The following is an 18,346-nucleotide window of genomic DNA, read 5'->3' on the forward strand; positions in this document are numbered from 1 at the left end:
TTTATTTATTTATTTATTTATTTATTTATTTATTTATTTATTTATTTGACAGAGAGAGACACAGCAAGAGAGGGAACACAAGCAGGGGCAGTCGGAGAGGGAGAAGCAGGCTTCCGCCTGAGCAGGGAGCCCGATGCAGGGCTCGATCCCAGGACCCTGGGACCATGACTTGAGCCGAAGGCAGACGCTTAACAACTGAGCCACCCAGGCGCCCCTCACCTCTCCCACTTATTAGCTGTGCAGCCTTGAGCCAAGTTACTTAGTGTCTCGGGCTTCAATTCCCTCAACTATAAAATGAGGACAATAACAGTAATTATAGGATCGTTGTGAGGATTAAATGAGTTACTATGTATAAAATGCCTAGTACCCTGTTCCTTTACAGCACTGTTCACTCTTACCGCTAGTAGTAGCTTAGCCCATTCAGTAAATGGTTATGGGCAGAATGAATGAATAATTCTAATGGGGATGCCAAGTCTAAAGTAGAACATCCCAACCAGTGTGTCACAAGTGGGCTATAGTTATGTAAAGATATTGACCCGCTCAGCCCTTGGGGCTGCCAGAGCCCCAGCTGGTTGCTCCTGGCTTCAGACAGAAGCCATCTGCTACATACAAACATCCTTCTCCCTGGGTGCCCCAACATGAAAACAGTTTGGGCAGTACTGATGGAGAAGATCAGTTGGCAGATAGTGAGTACCAAGTAGGCAGTCCAGGTCCCAAGTCCAGGGGAATTCTGTGGATGGCCAGTGAGAATCTTAACTGCTAAACCCAGAACAAGGCTTCACAGCTATGGGCTCTGGCTCAAGTAGGCTGATCACCAATGCAAAGGAAGTCTGCCAGCAGGATGCTCCAGCACTTCCCTCCTTGCACACAAGGACCCGGTGAGTCACTCCACAAGGATTTGCAGAGAGCCCACAGTGAACCAGAAACCAGGCTGGAGCCCAAAGTCCTGTGTGGGCAACAAATGTGAAAGAGACAGTGATAAGTACTGAAGTAGGTGACTGTAGGTGTGTGAGTGCTAGTAAGAGGTAGAGCCAAGGGCTGCAGGGATTTATAACAGCTCCCAGACTTGCCTGCAAGGTGGAGTCCGAGGGCCATAGGAAGCTTTTGAAGAGTTTTGATCAAGGAAGTAGTGGATTTAGGTTTGTACTTTTTTTTTCACCCAAAGATTTTATTTATTTGAGAGAGACAGAGCATGAGTGGGGGAGGGGCGGGGAGAGGGAGAGCAAGAAGCAGACTCCCTGCTGAACAGGGAACCTGACGGGGGCCCCCACCCTCCCCCCCCCCCCCCCCGCCAAGATCACAACCCGAGTGGAAGGCAGACTCAGTGACTCACTGAGCCACTCATGTGCCCTTGAACTTTTTTTAAAAGTCTGACACAATATTACAAAATGAATGCCTAGGAAACAGGCAAGAGCTTATTTGAGGACATACATTAGTAGGCTCTTACAGTAGTTAAGATGTGAGAGGTGATATCCGAAATAGGTACATAGACTTATTAAGTTTTTAAAAATTGTTTCTAGTTGAGGTATAATTGATGTACATTATATTTAAGTTTTAGATGTACAACATCATGACTTAATATTTGTATGTATTGCAAAATGATCACCATAGTTAATATCCTTCGCCCTACATGATTACAGATTGTTTTCTTATGTTGAGAACTTTTAAGATTTATTCTCCTTGCAACTGCCAAATATGCAATTCGGTATTACTAACTATAGTCACCATGTTGTACATTACATCCCCATGACTTACTTATTTTATAACTGGAAGTTTGTACCTTTTGTCTCTCTTGATCCATTTTGCCTACCCCCAACCACCAATCTGTTCTCTGTATCTATGAGTTTGCATGTTCTTTGGGTTTTTGTATGCCATTCATGAGTGAGATCATATGGTATTTGTCTTTGACTTATTTCACTTAGCATAATACCATCTATGTCCATCCATGTTGTCACAAGATGGCAAGATTTCCATTTTTTATGGCGAAATAATATCTTGTTGTATATATGCACCACAGTTTCTTTATCCATTCATCCATCCATGGACACTTAAGTTTTCCATGTCTTGGCTATTGTAAATAATGCTGAATGTGTATATTTTTTCAAGTCAGTGTTTTTATTTTCTTTGGACAAATACCCAGAAGTGGAACTGCTGGATCATATATGGTAGTTTTATTTTTAATTTTTTGAAGAACCTCCATACTGTTTTCCAATTTACACCAATTTCCATTCCCACCAACAGTGCACAAGGGTTCCCTTTTCTCCACATCCTCCCCAATGCTTGCTATTTTGTGTCTTTTTGACAATAGCCATTCTAACAGGTGATATCTCATTGTGGCTTTAGGGATGTTGAGCATCTTTTTATGTACCTTTTGGCCATTTGGATGTCTTTGGAAAATGTCGATTCAGATCCTCTGCCTGGTTTTTAATTGAATTGTTTGGGGTATTTGCTGTTAAGTTGTATGAGTTCTTTGTATCTTTTGGATATTAACCCCTTATCAGATATATGATTTGCAGATGTTTTCTCCCTTTCTATAGGTTGCCTTTTCATTTTGTTGATGGTTTCCTTTGCCGTGCAGGACCTTTTTTAGTTCGATGCAGTCCCACTTGTTTATTTTCGCTTTTGTTTCCTTTGCTTTTGGTGTCAAATCCAAAAAATTATAGCCAAGACCATGTCAGGGAGCTTACCACCTGTGTTTTCGTCTAGGAGTTCTATGGTTTCAGGTCTTACATTCAAGTCTTTAATCCCTTTTGAGTTAATTTTTGTGTATGGTGTCAAATAGTGGTGTATCTAGACTTTTGAGGGCAAAGAAGGAATCAAGGATGACCCCACCATTTCTGGGTGGCTGGAAATGCTAGCCCAGGGATGGGGGATACTGGAAGAGAAGAGTTCTGGGGAGCACATGATGAGTTCTGTTGGGGCCTCATTCTGTTTGTGATGCCTGTGGGATGTTCCCTGATGATAGTCAACAAGGCCAGTGGATGGATAGGTCCGAGCATAGGAGAGCTGTTGGAATGTGTAGAGATGTGATGTGTGCTCCCCAGAACCAGCAGCACTGGGGCTGGCAGCCTGCCTTTAACGGGGCTTCCTTCTAAGGACAGTGAGTTTAAGGATTTTATTTATTTATTTGAGAGAGAGAGAGAGAGAGAGCGCACGAGCTTGAGCAGGGGGAGGGGCAGAGGGAGAGGGAGAAGCAGGCTCCCTGCTGAGGAGGGAGCCCGATGTGGGGCTCGATCCCAGGACCCCTGGATCATGACCTGAGCCGTAGGCAGACACTTAACCAACTGAGCCACCCAGGCACCCCAGGACAGTGAGTTTAAAAGTGGATTTTGATCAATGAATCTTACTTTACAACCAGTTTGGCTGGCGTGCTTCTGTTGTATGCTCAACTTTTAGAATTCTTCAATATTTATATTGTGAACCTTCACAAAAGCCAGCATAGTTCTATACTTTGAAGAATTCATCTTTTTCTTCTTGGTTGGCCTCATTCACTCTTTCCTTATGTGTCCTTGTAGCAGGAGGAAGCTTTGCAACTCATAATGTGACACTGTCCGTTTTCTCAGACTTGTGACCCAGAAGGAAATCTCTGACCTCAGCTGTGGCTCTTGGTGCTGGCCAGAAGCCAACTTCATGTCTGAGTGTACGAGTAGCAGTTTGCCATGGAGAGCTTGGGGCTGCAAACGGTGACCCTCAGTGATGGGACGACAGCCTATGTCCAGCAAGCTGTCAAAGGTGAGTATTTCCAGGTACCCCAGAATCTCACCCTGTCCCCCAGCCTCTGGAGAGGAGTGTCCCCTTCTCAAAGTCTCACCACCACCACCACCGTGCACTCCCGCTTGCATGCCACAACTTACTCAGCATGAGAATTTCTTGAGGTCATTGACAAAATGGCAACTCTTTAAAAGAAAATGCCATCGAGGCAGGCCAGCCTAGAAAATCAGACTAGCCCAGCTGGAGGAACCAAGACCTCTGAAAGGCAGAATTCCTTACATGTTGTAAGTAGTTCATAAATATTTCTGGAAATGAATGAACACTCTGCTGGTTATATGTCTTCCCACTTTTCAAATAATTCAAATAAGTCCAGTTTCTCAGTGCTCTCTAGAAACTTTCAAGTAAGTTAAGCCATGTACAGAGGGGGACACCCAAGCATAGATCTCATGCCTTAGGCCCCACTAAGGTTGCCAGGAATAAAAATACAGGGTATACAGTTAAATTTGAATTGAAAAAAAAAAATTGAATTGCAGATAGACAATGAATAATTTTGTAGTAAAGTATGTCCCAAATACTGCATGGGATAGATAAGTATAAACATGGGATTAAGCACTACAAATAGTAAAATAATGGGGCACCTGGGTGACTCAGTCAGTTAAGCATCTGCCTTAGGCTCGGGTCGTGATCGGGTGTCCTGGGATCAAGTTGGGCTCCCTGCTCAGTGAGAAGTTTGCTTCTCCCTTTCCCTCTGGCCCTGCTCATGTGCTCTCTCTCTTTCTCTCTCAAATAAATAAGTAAAATCTTAAGAAAATAAAAGTAGTAAAATAGTAGCACTAAGTACTGAAAAAGAGTTTGCTGTTTACCTGAAATTTGGAATCACCTGAAATTCCATTCTCAAGAAACTTAAAATCAAGGTGGGTGTGGAGTCAGAACTGAGTGTCACTGAAGGACAGGGCCTTCGGGCCAGGGACACTCACCGCTGTGACAGCCTCCTTTCTCACCAGCATTCTCAGGCATGCCAGATGGCCTGCCTGTCTTCCTTGGACAGCACTGGGCAAACATCGCCTCGCTCCTGCTCTTTATTTTGCCTCTTCTGGACTCTGTGAGCTCCACCATCCTCGTGAATGCACTATCATTGCAACATTGCCCGCCTTCATCTCAACACATTGTGAAAGTGTATTTCAGTTCCCCAGAGAAATTGTTTGTTGATTTTATTTTAAATTGTCTGCTTCCTGATGACGACAAAGAGGCCCCTTAATCTCCTCAGTAAGCTCTTTCCATATGACAGTGTTGGCGGGGAGGGTTGCCTTCTGGAAAGGTTTTTGTCAAGAGCTGTCTATGATGTGTGGGCCTGGTTGGCTTCGTCTGCTTGAGAGCGGAACTTCTCTGGAATACCTTTGAGGCCTGAAACTCTCTGTTGGCAGACTCCCCATCACAGGTCTTGCCCCTCTGCTGCAGTCACAGCAGAATGAGATGGAAGAACTTAGGAAGCCTGGGAAAATGGCTGCGTCTGCTCCCTGGACCCAGTTATTTCCCGTGCCTCGGTCTTCTGCTGTGAATTAATGGTCGAGTGGGTGAATAAAGAGCAAAGTGGCCACGCTTGGCCTGAGAAAGCCACCCTCTTTTCTTACGTCTTCCCCTTTTTTGTGTGGGTCTCCTTGCTTCGTCCACCTCCCCGTTCCTCTCTCTCTCTCGTCGCCATTCTCTGGCTCCTGCAGCGTGTGCACACAGACTCACACACAACCGATTTCACACTCCTGAGGGGAGAGCCGGCCTTCGGGAACCAGGACCACACTCCCCCTGGCGAGCTCCCCTGCAGCTCTTGACCAGGCCACTGTCCCTTGTCAGCGGCCAGCTCTCCCTGGGGCCAGCTTAGGCAGCAGGCAGCCCTAACGGTTTATGAGCTTTGTCTATCATCAGGGTAAGCGTAAAACGTTTTTTCTCAACACTTTTGAGAGTGGAAGAGTGTGCTGTGAATAAAAATGCACTGGGACCTTTCGGGGCAAACGGGAACATATGGCCACCTCTCCATCATGGGACATGAGGGCCGTGTCAGTCAGCTGACATCCCCACCCGGCCCTCCGCATTGTCGTCTCTGGTGTGCGAGGTGATTCTAGGTTGAAATCTTTTCCCAAGTAACTCTTCTCAACCTTTGGTCTCGTGCCTCGAAGCAATAGCCGCTGTGCTAGCAGAAGTCTGCTCCTGCTCTCAGAACCCCAAGTGCAGTGCTCTGGCCACGACAGATAAGGCGTTAAATGCAGGGAAGCCCGTGGCTTGCTGATGGGAGGCGGTTCAGGGGGTCCGTCTGCCTGCCTTTCTCCTACGTCTTAACCTTTGTCTCTACCTCACCTGGCTTCGGCTGGGTTGTAGAACTGTGGGTTCCTGACCCGAGAAGACTCGGTGTGGAGGTGAGTTTGGGGATTCTTCTGAGGGGGAGTTAGCAGAGGTAGGCTAGAAGCAGCTGCCTGGTCTTTTCCCCACATCATAAGAGTTCAAATTCCTAAACCTGAAATTCGTGAAGAAAGGAGTAAGCAAACCACTTGTCATGAGCTCTTCCCTCTCCCTTCTTACCTTTCTCGCTTCGTTCCCTCTCATCCCCTGGGAAACTTGGACATGAGGAGAGAGAGGCCTGTCGAATCCTAATTCTACAAAGTTTTTTTTTTTTTTTTTTAATTTATTTATTTGTCATAGAGAGCACAAGCAGGGTGAGGGGCAGAGGGAGAAACAGGCTTCCCGCTAAGCAGGGAGCCTGATGTGGGACTCGATCTCAGGACCCGGGGATCATGACCTGAGCCAAAGGCAGACGATTAACCAACTCAGCCACCCACGCATCCCTGTCTAATCCTAATTCTAAACCAAAGAGCCTGTTGCTCTTAGAAGTGCTTCCCAGTAAGCCCCATCCCCCACCACCATCTCTAAAGATAAATAAATAAATGAAATCTTAAAAAAAAAAAAAAAAATGCTTCCCAGTAAAGATCTGAGGCAAAGGAACGGTAATATCTCAGGAACTCTGGAGTCTTGTTCTGTTTTATACTGCTTGCTTGTTGCCTCGGGTGAGTCATCTTTTAATTAGAAAATTGAAATGTGAAAAGGTCAGAGGTGAATGAAGGAGACAGTCCCCACAGCGGCAGTGGAACAAGGCCTGGAGGACACGCAATAGCACAGCGGTTGCGTTCACATTAGCTCCCTGTTGCTTTATTTTCTCTTCTAAAATGCAGATCGGGTTTATGATGATAAAAGCTAAGGCTTGGGGCGCCTGGGGGGGTGCAGTCGGTTGGGCATCCGACTCTTGGTTTTGGCTCAGGTCATTATTTCAGGGTCGTGGGATTGAGCCCCACTTCGGGCTCTGCGCTCAAGGCAGAAGTCTGCTAAAATTTCTCTCTCTCCCTCTCTCTCTGCCCCTCCCTGCCACTCGCTCTTTCTCCAAATAAATTTTTTTAAAAAGCTAAGGCTTATTGAAGGCTGACTACCCACACTCCTGGCATTGTTTTATATTCGTTAATTCATTTAACCTTCACAGCAACCCAGTGACAAAGACACGGTTTTTAATCCTCTTTTTAAGAGGAGGAAACTGAGGCACAGAGAGGTTAAATAAACTGCTGAGAACACACAGCTAGTAAGAGGTAGAGCTGAAACTCAAACCCAGGATGCCTGGACAGTTCCAGAGCCACTTGCTTTTAACCACTAAGCTATTCTGCCTTAGAAGGTCTAGTTCTGGGTGTACTGCACAGTGGGAGACAAGGAATGTATTTCGATTTGTTAGTTCAGTTAGAGTGCTGATTTTTGACCCACTGAGGTCTTTCCAGGTTTCAGGGCATTCTTTGTTCTCTATTTAGATCAGTCTCCGCAGCTTACCGTTAGGCTGGAAGTCCCCACTTTACTGGGCATGTATGGAATAATAAATGAAGTTGCTCCTCGAGTAGAGGAAGGGAATCTGTTGGGGGCTCTAGGGTTCCTCATAGTGGGATGTCTTCACACCCAGTAGCATTGAGGCCCAGGCCCAGAGAGGCAAGGAGCAGGGGACATGGAGCATGTCACCTGTGCTTAGACATGCAAACTGTGCCTCAAACAGGCCTCTTCGAGAAGCAGGCAGGTGTCCCTTGGCCCTCTTCTGGGCCTGACCTGCTTCTCTCCGTTTCCACCTTCACAGGAGAGAAGCTGCTTGAAGGGCAAGTGATCCAGCTCGAGGACGGGACCACTGCATACATTCACCAAGTGACGGTGCAGAAAGGTGAGAGCACCCCAAGACACCCCAGCCTCATGGAGGCCAGGCAGGCCCCACTGAGGGAGGGGTGGGATGGCATCGAGCTGCAGAGAAAGGCAAGCATTGCTCTCCTTACAGAACCTCTCTCCTTTGAGGATGGACAGCCTGTACAGCTGGAAGATGGCAGCATGGCCTACATACACCGCACACCCAAAGGTGGGGTCACGGTCCTCATGACTGGTGGGACGGAAGGGAGGCAGAACTGGCAGAGGTTGGGGCATAGCCATGGGAGCTGTAGTGCCCAAGCTCACCTGGAGTAGCAGGCTTGCCTCCCTCCCCCGGTGCCTACCATCGGAGAGGCGATTTCTGCCTCCAGGAAACAGCCCCTGAGCTCAACAGCATGGGCCTTAATGGTGGCTTTGTCTCTACCACAGCTGCAAAGTCTTAGGGCTTTAAGTAGGACCCGAGGATGTCTAAGTACTGAGGAATAACCGTTTATCCCTTCTACAAGTGGTTTCTTGCTTAACTACTTCATGCCAGGCATTGCACTAGGTATGGAGTGTACAAGCGGGGATGGAGGCAGGCATGGTCCCTGCTCTTCCAGAGGCCAGCGGGAGACAGAAGTGAGACGAACAATCAACGATGAACTCATCATCATGAGCAGAGATCCAGCACAGGGAGGGCTTCTCCGTGGAAGTGATGCTCAGGCTGAGAGCTGAAGGGTAGACTCAGCTGGAAGAAGAGGGACGGCAGGGAACAGCAGGAACAGTATGTGAGGCTCAGAGATGGGAGGAGGAAGAATGGCATATTTCAGGGAACTGCTATGAGCCAGAATGGGGGCGGGGGGGGGGGCAGGGAGGGCAAGATAGGTAAGATGAGAGAGGCAGGGGCCAGAGCACTGGGGCTTGAGTGTCAAGGTAAGGGTTTGGTTGTTGGTCTTTATCCTGAGACCGGTGGGAAGCAGTGCAACTATCAGATAACATGATTTCCTGTGTCCTGCAAAGATCCTTTTGGATGCTGTGCAGCCTGGAGGGAATTAAAGGGCTACCAGTTAGGAGGTTCTTGTGGTCATCTAAGGCCAAGATGATAATGGTCCCCTCGGCTCCTTGGGGACTTTGTGAGTTCCCAGTCAGAGCTCCATAGGAGACCTTGTCCTCGGGAGAGCTGGCCCCAGAAGAAGAGCCAGCCAGAGTGAATCACCAAGGAGAGGGACCAGAAGATGCTGAAACCTTCCTTGGTATATGTAGTTCTCGTTACCTTAAAGCCAGGGTCCCCGCCACATCCCTTGCCCTCGTGCGGCCTCGGGGCTAACTGCGTGTTCCCCACAGAGGGCTATGACCCCAGTGCCCTGGAAGCCGTCCAGCTGGAAGATGGCTCCACCGCCTACATTCACCACCCCGTGGCTGTGCCGCCAGACAGCGCCATCCTGGCCGTGCAGACGGAGGTGGGCTTGGAGGACTTGGCCGCTGAGGATGACGAGGGCTTCAGCGCAGACACGGTGGTGGCCCTGGAGCAGTATGCCAGCAAGGTGAGCTCGCGGAGCCTGACACGGCCCGTCTGCTCCCTCGGCCCAGATTGCCACCACTCTAGGGGACAAGGGCCGTCCTGTGCTCGGGCCTGGCCCGAGCTACTCCCCATCTTGCCCCTCCACCCTGGCTCCCCCGACACATCTGTCCACAGCGTGCGTGACAGCGTGGCCGGGGCCACCGACAGCTGGTGACGCTCCCCCTAGTTTATGCCGTCTCGGCCGAGGGAAGGCAGCTTTGAAGAGCGGTGACATCTGTACGGTGGTGACTTAGAGCCTGCTGCACTTGGGCTGTTGTTACAGTAATCCTCTGTGCTGTCTGAGAAAGCCCTTGCCAGTGACTTTTATTAGTTTTCCGGGCCACCGAGGTCAGCCAGTCTCATATTTATTTCTTCTCTGCAACTCATGTAGTCATTTGGGGGAATAACCTCAGTAGGCAGTGACGAGGGCAGATGCAGCGGAGCGGCTGGGATTCTTGGGACATGGGGCCCGCACAGTAGCTCATCTGCGAGGGAGGAAGATCAGGGCTCTCCCCACGTGTCAGTCAGGTAGCGCGCTCTCTGCCGGAGTGGTGGTCCCGCCCATGGGCGACATGGGCACCGAGATCTGTGAGCACGCCAAACCGGGGGGCCCCCTCCCTGGGGTGAACTGCAGAGCCTCAGGGTGGACATGGCAGGGCTCCTTGGGGCACTAATGTTACCCAAAATTTGGGGAGGGGGGCTTGTTTTTATAATAAGACTACGTAGCAGTATCAGAGAAGAAGAGGAAACTCTCATGTCTTTCCAACATGAAGCACAAAACTTGAGAGCAGACTGCTTTGGGCTTTGCCCACTCCCTCCGTTCCCTGCGGTGTATTTTAGAAGCCATATTTGAGACTTGCTGCTGTTAGAAAGACAACTGGGCTTTGGATCATGAACCCTGAGGTCCGTGCTGATTCTCCCGCCACCTAGTCTGACCTTGAGTGAGTCATTCCGCTCCCAGGCGTTAGCTCGTGCCTCTGAGAGGATGAGACAGGACTAGATGACTTCAGAGGTCACTTCCAACCCTTGATTCCCCCGAGAGCCAGTGAGGCAGGGGAATGAAATCCAAACACCTGAATGGGTTAGCCCGCCAAGCAGGCCTGGCCACCTGTGACACTCCCCCGCCATTCACCAGCTGTTTAAGTGTGTGGAATTTTGTCAGCTGCTTGACCCCCTGACTTGGAGCTGACTAGACAGACCTTGCCATGAATTTGGCCTCACCAATTCGTCTCCTACTCCCCGTGCCTTCCAGACTTCTGTTTCAGGAGCTTCTTCTTTTTTTTTTTTTTTTAATTTTATTTATTTATTTAGCAGAGAGAGAGAGCACAAGCAGGGGGAGTGGCAGGCAGAGGCAGAGGGAGAAGTAGGCTCCCCGCAGAGCAAGGGGAGCCCGATGTGGGACTCGATCCCAGGACCCTGGGATCATGAACGGAGCCAAAGGCAGTCGCTCAACCAACTGAGCCACCCAGGCACCCTCAGGAGCTTCTGGGAAGGCCAGAGTGTCCCGGAAACAAAGACTAAGGGACAGTCCCAACAGGACCCTGCTCAGGAAAGCAGAAGAGCAGTAAGGCCTCCCTGAAGCCCGGGGCAGGTGGGAAGCAGGTGGCTCCAGCAATGTTCTCAAGAGAGAAGATGGCGCGGGGGGAGGGGGGACTGGTCAGTCAGCTGGGTGCTGTGGTTAGAGCTGAAACTTCTGGTGAGCACCTGCAGGCCCTGCCCTGGGTGTTTCTGCAGTTTGCTGCTTGTACCTCACCCTGGTCAACCCAGGTGAGCGTATCCCCACAGCAAGCCCCCTTGTTAATGCCCCTGCTGAGCACAGGTTTCCCACAAGGAGGGAGGGGTCTCCTCCCATCAGAGGGTAACGGCGTCCAGAGCTGTGGCCTCCTAGGTGCATGTGGTCAAAAGTGGGGCTTGCTGGTGGGGGCGCCTGGGTGGCTCAGTCGTTAAGCGTATGCCTTCGGCTCAGGTCATGGTCCCAGGATCCTGGGATCGAGCCCCACTTTGGGCTCCCTGGCCAGGCCTGCTTGGCGGGCTAACCCACTCAGGTGTTCGGATTTCATTCCCCTGCCTCACTGGCTGTCGGGGGAATCGAGGGTTGGAAATGACCTCTGAGGTCATCTAGTCCTGTCTCATCCTCTCAGAGGCACAAGCTAAGGCCTGGGAGTGGAATGACTCACTCAAGGTCAGACTAGAAGCCTGCTTCTCTCCCTCTCCCACTCCCACTGCTTGTGATCCCTTTCTTACTGTGTCTCTCTGTCAAATAAATAAATAAAAATCTTTAAAAAAAAAAAAAAAAGTGGGGGTTGCTGGGAGGCTTGGCTGGCTCAGTCAGTGGAACGTGGGACTCTTGATCTCAGGGTTGTGGGTTCAAGTCCCATACTAGGTGTAGAGATTACTTAAAAATAAAATCTTAAGGAGTACCCGGGTGGCACAGTTGGTTGAGTGCCCAACTCTTGGTTTCGGCTCAGGTCGTGATCTCAGCGTCCTGAGATGGAGCCCCATGTAGGGCTCCATGCTCAGCATGGAGTCTGCTTAAGATTCTCTCTCCCTCTCCCCCCACCCCACCGTGCTCCTTGCATGCTCTCTTCCCCCCGCCTCATAAATAAGTAAGTAAATAAAGAAACGGTTTTTTTAAAGATTAAAAAAAAAAGTGGGGGTGCTGGCTCTCAGCAAACTTACCTAGCTGTCTGGGAGATGGCCTTTCTTCCATAGCTGTCACAGCCCCTGTGACACTGAGTCCTCCCTGTATCCATGACAGGTGGGTGGGGACTCCACATGCGAGCCCTGTTTCTCCTGCAGAGTGCTTCAGTGCCTGTGTCCTGTCTGTCTCGGTCTGTCTCCCCCGGTTGCCCTTCTCCCCCTGGCAGGTTTAACCCTGTGTGTTAGGTCTTAAGCTGCCTATATCCCACCTCTTCCCTCTCGTCACTGAGGAGGATACAGATAGGAACCTCAAGATTTTTTTTCCTCAGGTCCTGCATGACAGCCAGGCTCCCCATAACGGCAAAGGACAGCAGGTTGGGGACAGGGCATTCCGCTGTGGCTACAAAGGCTGTGGGCGTCTCTACACCACTGCTCATCACTTGAAGGTAAGGTGGTCACGCACACCTTTCAGCCTTACTGTTTTCCCCACCAGGCTGTAATTCTGATTTCCTGCTTTGACTAGAACCAGTCCCTGCCCTACTGAAAGGAAGAGATGAGTGTACTGAAATGTCAGCCCAGGGGTCTGTGACACACATGAAGAGTGCAGGAAGGAAGAGAATCAGGGAGGGCCCTCTGGAGGAGGTGGCTTCTCAGCTAATGAGGCAGAATAAAGGAGGTGGCCAGTGCTGGTACTCTGAGGCCTAAAGACAACGGAAGAGGCCCTCCGTACCCCAGTCCCTCTGAGTCCCGTGGTTGCTTGTCCTCACAGGTGCATGAAAGAGCTCATACGGGTGACCGTCCATACAGGTGTGATTTCCCCAGCTGCGGAAAGGCCTTTGCCACAGGTAACCTACCTAGAAGAAGACTAAAGATGGACTGCTTCCAACTGAGGGCAGAGAGTTCTAGATTCACTTTGGGAATTTCCTGCCTTCCCAGAGAAACTGCTGCCTAAGCGCTCTGACTTGTAGGGCGCCATCTCTGGAGGAAACCCTGTTACGGAAGTGGGGGCAGCGTCACCCAGACTCGCAAAGGGAGCTGGGGGCTTGGTAGAGAGGCCCCGCCTCCTACATCAGCTGTGGGGTATTTGGGCCATTGCGTCTCTCTGGGCTCCATTTCCCTTCGGAAACCTCTAGCCATGGCTCTCAGGCTTGTGTTCTGGAATGGCACTGGCCGCCCCTGGAGAGGGGAGGAGAGCAGTGTGGGCTTTTCCAGCCCCTCTGGCCTGCCCGGGCTGGGTAGGGATAGAGGCAGACACAGGTTTCTTGTGCCTGAGGAGCCATGGGGCCTCACAGAGCCCACCCGAAGACAGAGAGCCTCTGAATTAGGATAATGAAGCAGATTCCCCAGAGTGCTCTTCTCATCCTTCCCTCCCACCTGCGGACAGGATACGGGCTGAAGAGCCATGTGCGCACCCACACCGGTGAAAAGCCATATAAGTGCCCAGAGGAGCTGTGCAGCAAGGCCTTCAAGACGTCAGGAGACCTGCAGAAGCACGTCCGGACCCACACCGGTAGGCTGGGCCCTGCCCCGTTCATGCTGTGACCTGGAGCTCCTTACTCCGGCATGACCCCCCCCTTTCCTGAACCAGCCCACCCCACACACCCCATCTCCACAGGTGAACGCCCATTCCGGTGCCCCTTCGAGGGCTGCGGCCGCTCCTTCACCACATCTAATATCCGCAAGGTACACGTGCGCACCCACACAGGCGAGCGGCCCTACACCTGCCCCGAGCCCCACTGTGGCCGCGGCTTCACCAGCGCCACCAACTACAAGAATCACGTGCGCATCCACACAGGTGGGCCAGCCGGCATGGGAGAAACACCCCTTCTGAGGCCCCGGCCCTCTCGACCCTAGGCTTCTGACCTGAGACACGTTCTCGGCTCTGAGCCCCGAGCCCTTCTGCTGGCCATTGCAGGCTGGCTTGTGGGCGGGGAGACGGGGCTCTGTGGTTCCGGCCAGAACCACTGTCTCACTTGCAGTGAGCAGTTCCTTCCTTGCTGGTTAGGTCCCGTCTGACAGGTCCCGCTGGCCCTCTCAAGCTCCCTGCCACCTCCCTACACCCACCCTGAATTCTCCCCTTCCAGCTGAGCTCCCGGGAAAAGGCCAGGGTCAGGCGTGATGGGGGAAAAACAGAGTGAAATGTCACCCTTAGCTCCTCATCTCACCTCCTCCACGGTCCATATGACTCCTGCGTATCCTCGCCCTCCCCAGTGTCATATCCCTCATCCAGCCTTCTGTGTCATCTCTCGGCATATGTGTCCCCTCCCTCCCCCATCACCCCTGCTATGTCAGTCATCCCTCTCTATCTGCTGGCCTCTCCTGTTCACAACATTCACCTTTACGAGCCCCTCCCCGTGTCCTCCCACCAGTCCCTTCACTCGCCCCAGCCTTCCCTCAGGGCTCAGCTGTCCCACACTCCTGTCCCCTCTGTTCTGCTGGCCATCACCCCCAGCTGTGTCTGTTGAGAGTCCTAGGTCTCAGTCCCTCTCCCTTCCCCCCCCCAGTCTCCCTGCACCAATCCCCGTCTCCCGCCCCCGGCCCCTTAGTTTTCCCCTTGCCAGCCCCAGTTCCCGCCCCCCTCATAGCCCAGTGTCCCCAGGGGAGAAGCCATACGTTTGCACGGTCCCAGGCTGCGGGAAGCGCTTCACCGAGTACTCGAGCCTGTACAAGCACCACGTGGTGCACACGCACTGCAAGCCGTATACCTGCAGCGCGTGCGGCAAGACCTACCGGCAGACCTCCACTCTGGCGATGCACAAGCGCAGCGCCCACGGCGAGCTGGAGGCCACGGAGGAGAGCGAGCAGGCCCTGTACGAGCAGCAGCAGCTCGACGGTGAGGGCTACGGGCAGGAGGTGAGAGCGGGGCCAGGCCAGGCCTCCCTGTGGCTTGCCGGTGGCAGGTGTCAGCTCGGGCTCTCCTCTCCCAGCTGCCTGTGCCACCGAGGAGAGCCCGCCGCCCAAACGCCCCCGTGTTGCCTACCTCTCGGAGGTGAAGGAAGAGGGCGATGACATCCCAGCCCAAGTGGCCATGGTGGCCGAGGAGGACGGGGCGCCCCGGGTGGCTCTGATCACTCAGGACGGCGCCCAGCAGGTACAGGCCCCGGGGTGGGGGGAGGGGCGGGGGGGGCCGCTGCGGCTGGTCCCCTCTCTCACTCTCTCTGGGGGGGTCCCGAAGTTCTGATAGCCCCACCCCCTACCCAGGTTCACCTTTTAGCCTCATGGAGCTCAGAGAGCTGAGGCTGAGGGTCCCGAGTCTTGTCAGCCAGCCCCTCCTCCTCGTGCTTTCACCTCAGCCTCTGGAACTTCTAGATCACAGTTAGTAGCTTCCCTCTTTACATGGAGGCTGACGGTCCTATCGTTTGAGTGAGACATTTGGCTGTCCTCAAGAGAGGCGTGTTGTGGGGGCCAGAGCATGGTGTGGGGTCTGGAGGCCTGGGGTTTCTAGCCAGCAGTATGATAAGACCCTTGTCAGCACCCACTGTCAAGTGCATCTCTGTCTTTTGGAGTTGCCATGAGGATGAAATTGGGTCGAGAGCCCGAACTGCATGGAACAGAGCCCCGAGGCAAAGTGATGGTAAATAGAAGTGATCAGCAGAATTCTTCTAGTGTTTCCTTTGGGCAAACAAAGACCCGTTTTCCTTGCTTGTCCCGTCCCCCTCCCCCTCTGTGACATGAAGCAAATCTTCTGGCTTCTCCAGAAGCTAACATGTCTGCGAGCACAGGTACCTCCACCCAGGGGCTTTCGGACAACCTGCCAGTGCACTCCCAGCTCATCTTCCTTCCTGCTGGCAGGTTAGCCTGTCCCCAGAAGACCTGCAGGCCCTGGGGAGTGCTATCAGCATGGTGACCCAGCACAGCGGCCCCACCCTCACCGTACCCAGTGAGGACGATGACCTGGCCACATCTGGCACACACACGGTCACCATGGTCAGCGCTGATGGCACCCAGACGCAGCCCGTATGACCAGGCGGTTTGCTTGGGGTTTCTTGTTCTCTTGTCCTTCCTTTTTGTGGGGTGGGCATTAACATGCAGGCTGACCTCGTCCAGCCTTCTTACAGGGACCAAGATTCCCCCCATAAAGAAAGGGTCTGTCTTCCCCACAGCCCCTCTGCTCCATCAGCCGTTCTCCTCTGGAAAAGCATTTCACTGGGGGTCAAGAGACAGTGTCTAAATCTTGATCTACCTCTAACTTGCTTTGCTACCACAGGCAGGTCACTTTTCCACAGACTTCAGTCCATTTTCAAATGAGATTAAATTACCTCTGGGCCTTTGACAGCTCTGACCTCTGTGAATCCAAATCCCTAAATTAAGTTGGCTCCCAGAAAAATGCCACCTCACCAAGCTCCGAGCCCCATGCTAATTAGTCTGACCTATACTGGTTTTATCCATCCCCCTCTGGCTTGTTCCCAGCCACTTTGCTTGAAGGGATTTTTATTTGGCTTGGGGGGAGGGAGAGTCACGTAGGTGGGTTAGAAAATCTCATTCTTTTATATTTCAGGTTACAATCATTACCTCTGGGGCTGTGGTGGCCGACGATTCAAGTGTAGCATCCCTTCATCACCAACAGGTGGCACTGTTGGCCACAGCCAACGGAACACACATTGCCGTGCAGGTGGGTGGAGGTCCCCGAGCCTGAGAAAGGAAGGAATAAGGAGCGGAGAGGAAGGAGACGGAGATCTTGAAGAGAAGGCCACTCAGCCCGAAAAAGAGCTCATTTTAGCTACATCCACACAGCTGTCTCAGGCGCTTTCTTGACGGAAGCATAGTGCTGAAGCCCCTTCCGGCCTTCAGAATAATTTCGATGGCAACATATCTGGTGGTCTAAACCCTTGTCTCTTTGTGTCTCCATTTCTTCAGGAAAATAAGTGGGCTCAAGTAGATGATTACTGAGGTCCCCTCCAGCCAGTCCTCCCCTTCTGTGAACAAGCCCCTCTCCCTGACCCTGGACCATTCTGTGGCTCCCTGGCCACAGCTAGCCTACTGGGACTCTGTCAGCGTTCGTGGGGGCCCCACTAAGTGCTCAGAATGTGGCACTGGGCGAATGGAGGGGATTCAGGAAAGTAGGCCACATACTCGCTAGCACTAGAATCTGGTGGGAAGAGTCTCACTCTCTCCTTGCATCTCTACCGTCTTCTCCGCAGCTGGAGGAACAGCAGACCTTAGAGGAGGCCATCAGTGTGGCCGCCGCTGCCATGCAGCAAGGGGCCGTGACCCTGGAGGCCACAGAGTCAGAGAATGGCTGCTGAGTCCCAGGGGGCTGAATTCCACACCGCGTTGGAGGAGGTGCCATGCCACACAGGCGTCCCTGCCTCCAAGGGCCGGGGCTGTGGCCGACACTTGGCAGGTGGCCACAGAGGTCTCCAGGGAGAGACGGCGGCAGGAAAACAGCCTAACTGAAGGGGACGACGGGAGCCCTGCCCCAGAGGAGGGCTGCACAGCTGGACTCGGAGGAGTGTGCCGTCCTCAGGAGCTAAAGAGGACAAGCTGATCACCAGGCTGTACTGGGGTGTCCCCTCCTCAGAATCAGCTGGGTGCCCACTCTCCTCCCTCCAGAGAACACCCTTCTTACCCTCAGTCCACTCCCCCTCTCAGATGGCGATTGGGACTGCTGTGGGGACTGGTCCTCTGTTCTGACTGGTCACTGCCCACCAGGGGAAGGGGCCGACCGCTCTTCAGCCCAGTAGGAGCAGAGCAGGCCCAGCCCTGCTCCTCCCAGCAATAACCACCTCCCTGGAAGCCTGCCATGGTGCCTGGCCACTTGGCAGCAGGGTTTCCTGCCACCATAGTCAGAACCGCTCAGGGGCCTGTGGCTGGAGAAAAGGTGCCCAGCCCCACCCACCCCCAGCTGCCCCCTCTCCTCTCGGTGGCAGAGAAGCAGAGGAGTGGCCTTGTACATACTGGGGACTGGGTTTAATTTGTTTTGGTTTGTTTTTTTAAATTCCATTTTGATAATTTTTTTTCTTGCTCTGGTTGGTGGGGGCAAATGGGTGAATGAGTATTTAATAAAAGTTCCAAGTTTCCACCTGGGTCCCTCCCTCCCTCCCTCCTTTCGGCTTTGGGCCTGGGATACCAGGGCTGGTCGAATCAGGCTCTTAGCCCCTGTATCCCTGGCACAACCCCACCGAGCCTCAGTGACAGACTGGTGGGACTGGCCTACCAGAGGCATGGGGCGGGGGTGGGGGGAGAGGAAGCCCAGGTGTAAGAAAAGCCCCGAGGACCCGCCGGTGACTTCTGCCCACACCTGAG

At 52.5% G+C, this 18,346-nt stretch overlaps 1 protein-coding gene across 4 annotated transcripts in view; it reads left to right on the top strand.

Moving 5' to 3' along the window:
• The window catches only part of ZNF76 (zinc finger protein 76), a 34,162-nt gene extending 16,035 nt beyond the window's left edge, over positions 1-18,127 (top strand). For 2 of the 4 annotated variants that reach the window (XM_034990561.1, XM_034990560.1), the window contains exons 2-14: positions 3,564-3,732; positions 7,862-7,942; positions 8,054-8,131; positions 9,244-9,443; positions 12,430-12,546; positions 12,870-12,945; positions 13,485-13,610; positions 13,716-13,895; positions 14,700-14,933; positions 15,028-15,191; positions 15,893-16,057; positions 16,599-16,712; positions 17,242-18,127. In XM_034990561.1, coding sequence (XP_034846452.1) covers positions 3,660-3,732; positions 7,862-7,942; positions 8,054-8,131; positions 9,244-9,443; positions 12,430-12,546; positions 12,870-12,945; positions 13,485-13,610; positions 13,716-13,895; positions 14,700-14,933; positions 15,028-15,191; positions 15,893-16,057; positions 16,599-16,712; positions 17,242-17,346 — 1,713 coding nt within the window. In that variant the 5' untranslated portion in view covers positions 3,564-3,659 and the 3' untranslated portion in view covers positions 17,347-18,127. The remainder of the gene's footprint in view (positions 1-3,563; positions 3,733-7,861; positions 7,943-8,053; positions 8,132-9,243; positions 9,444-12,429; positions 12,547-12,869; positions 12,946-13,484; positions 13,611-13,715; positions 13,896-14,699; positions 14,934-15,027; positions 15,192-15,892; positions 16,058-16,598; positions 16,713-17,241) is intronic. The other 2 variants (XM_034990562.1, XM_034990563.1) reach the window with 2 other exon arrangements.
• Positions 18,128-18,346: the final 219 nt, after the last annotated feature.

Source organism: Mirounga leonina, unplaced genomic scaffold, assembly GCF_011800145.1.
Source record: "Mirounga leonina isolate KUSES-001 unplaced genomic scaffold, KU_Mleo_1.0 Mir_53, whole genome shotgun sequence".
NCBI lineage: Eukaryota > Metazoa > Chordata > Mammalia > Carnivora > Phocidae > Mirounga > Mirounga leonina.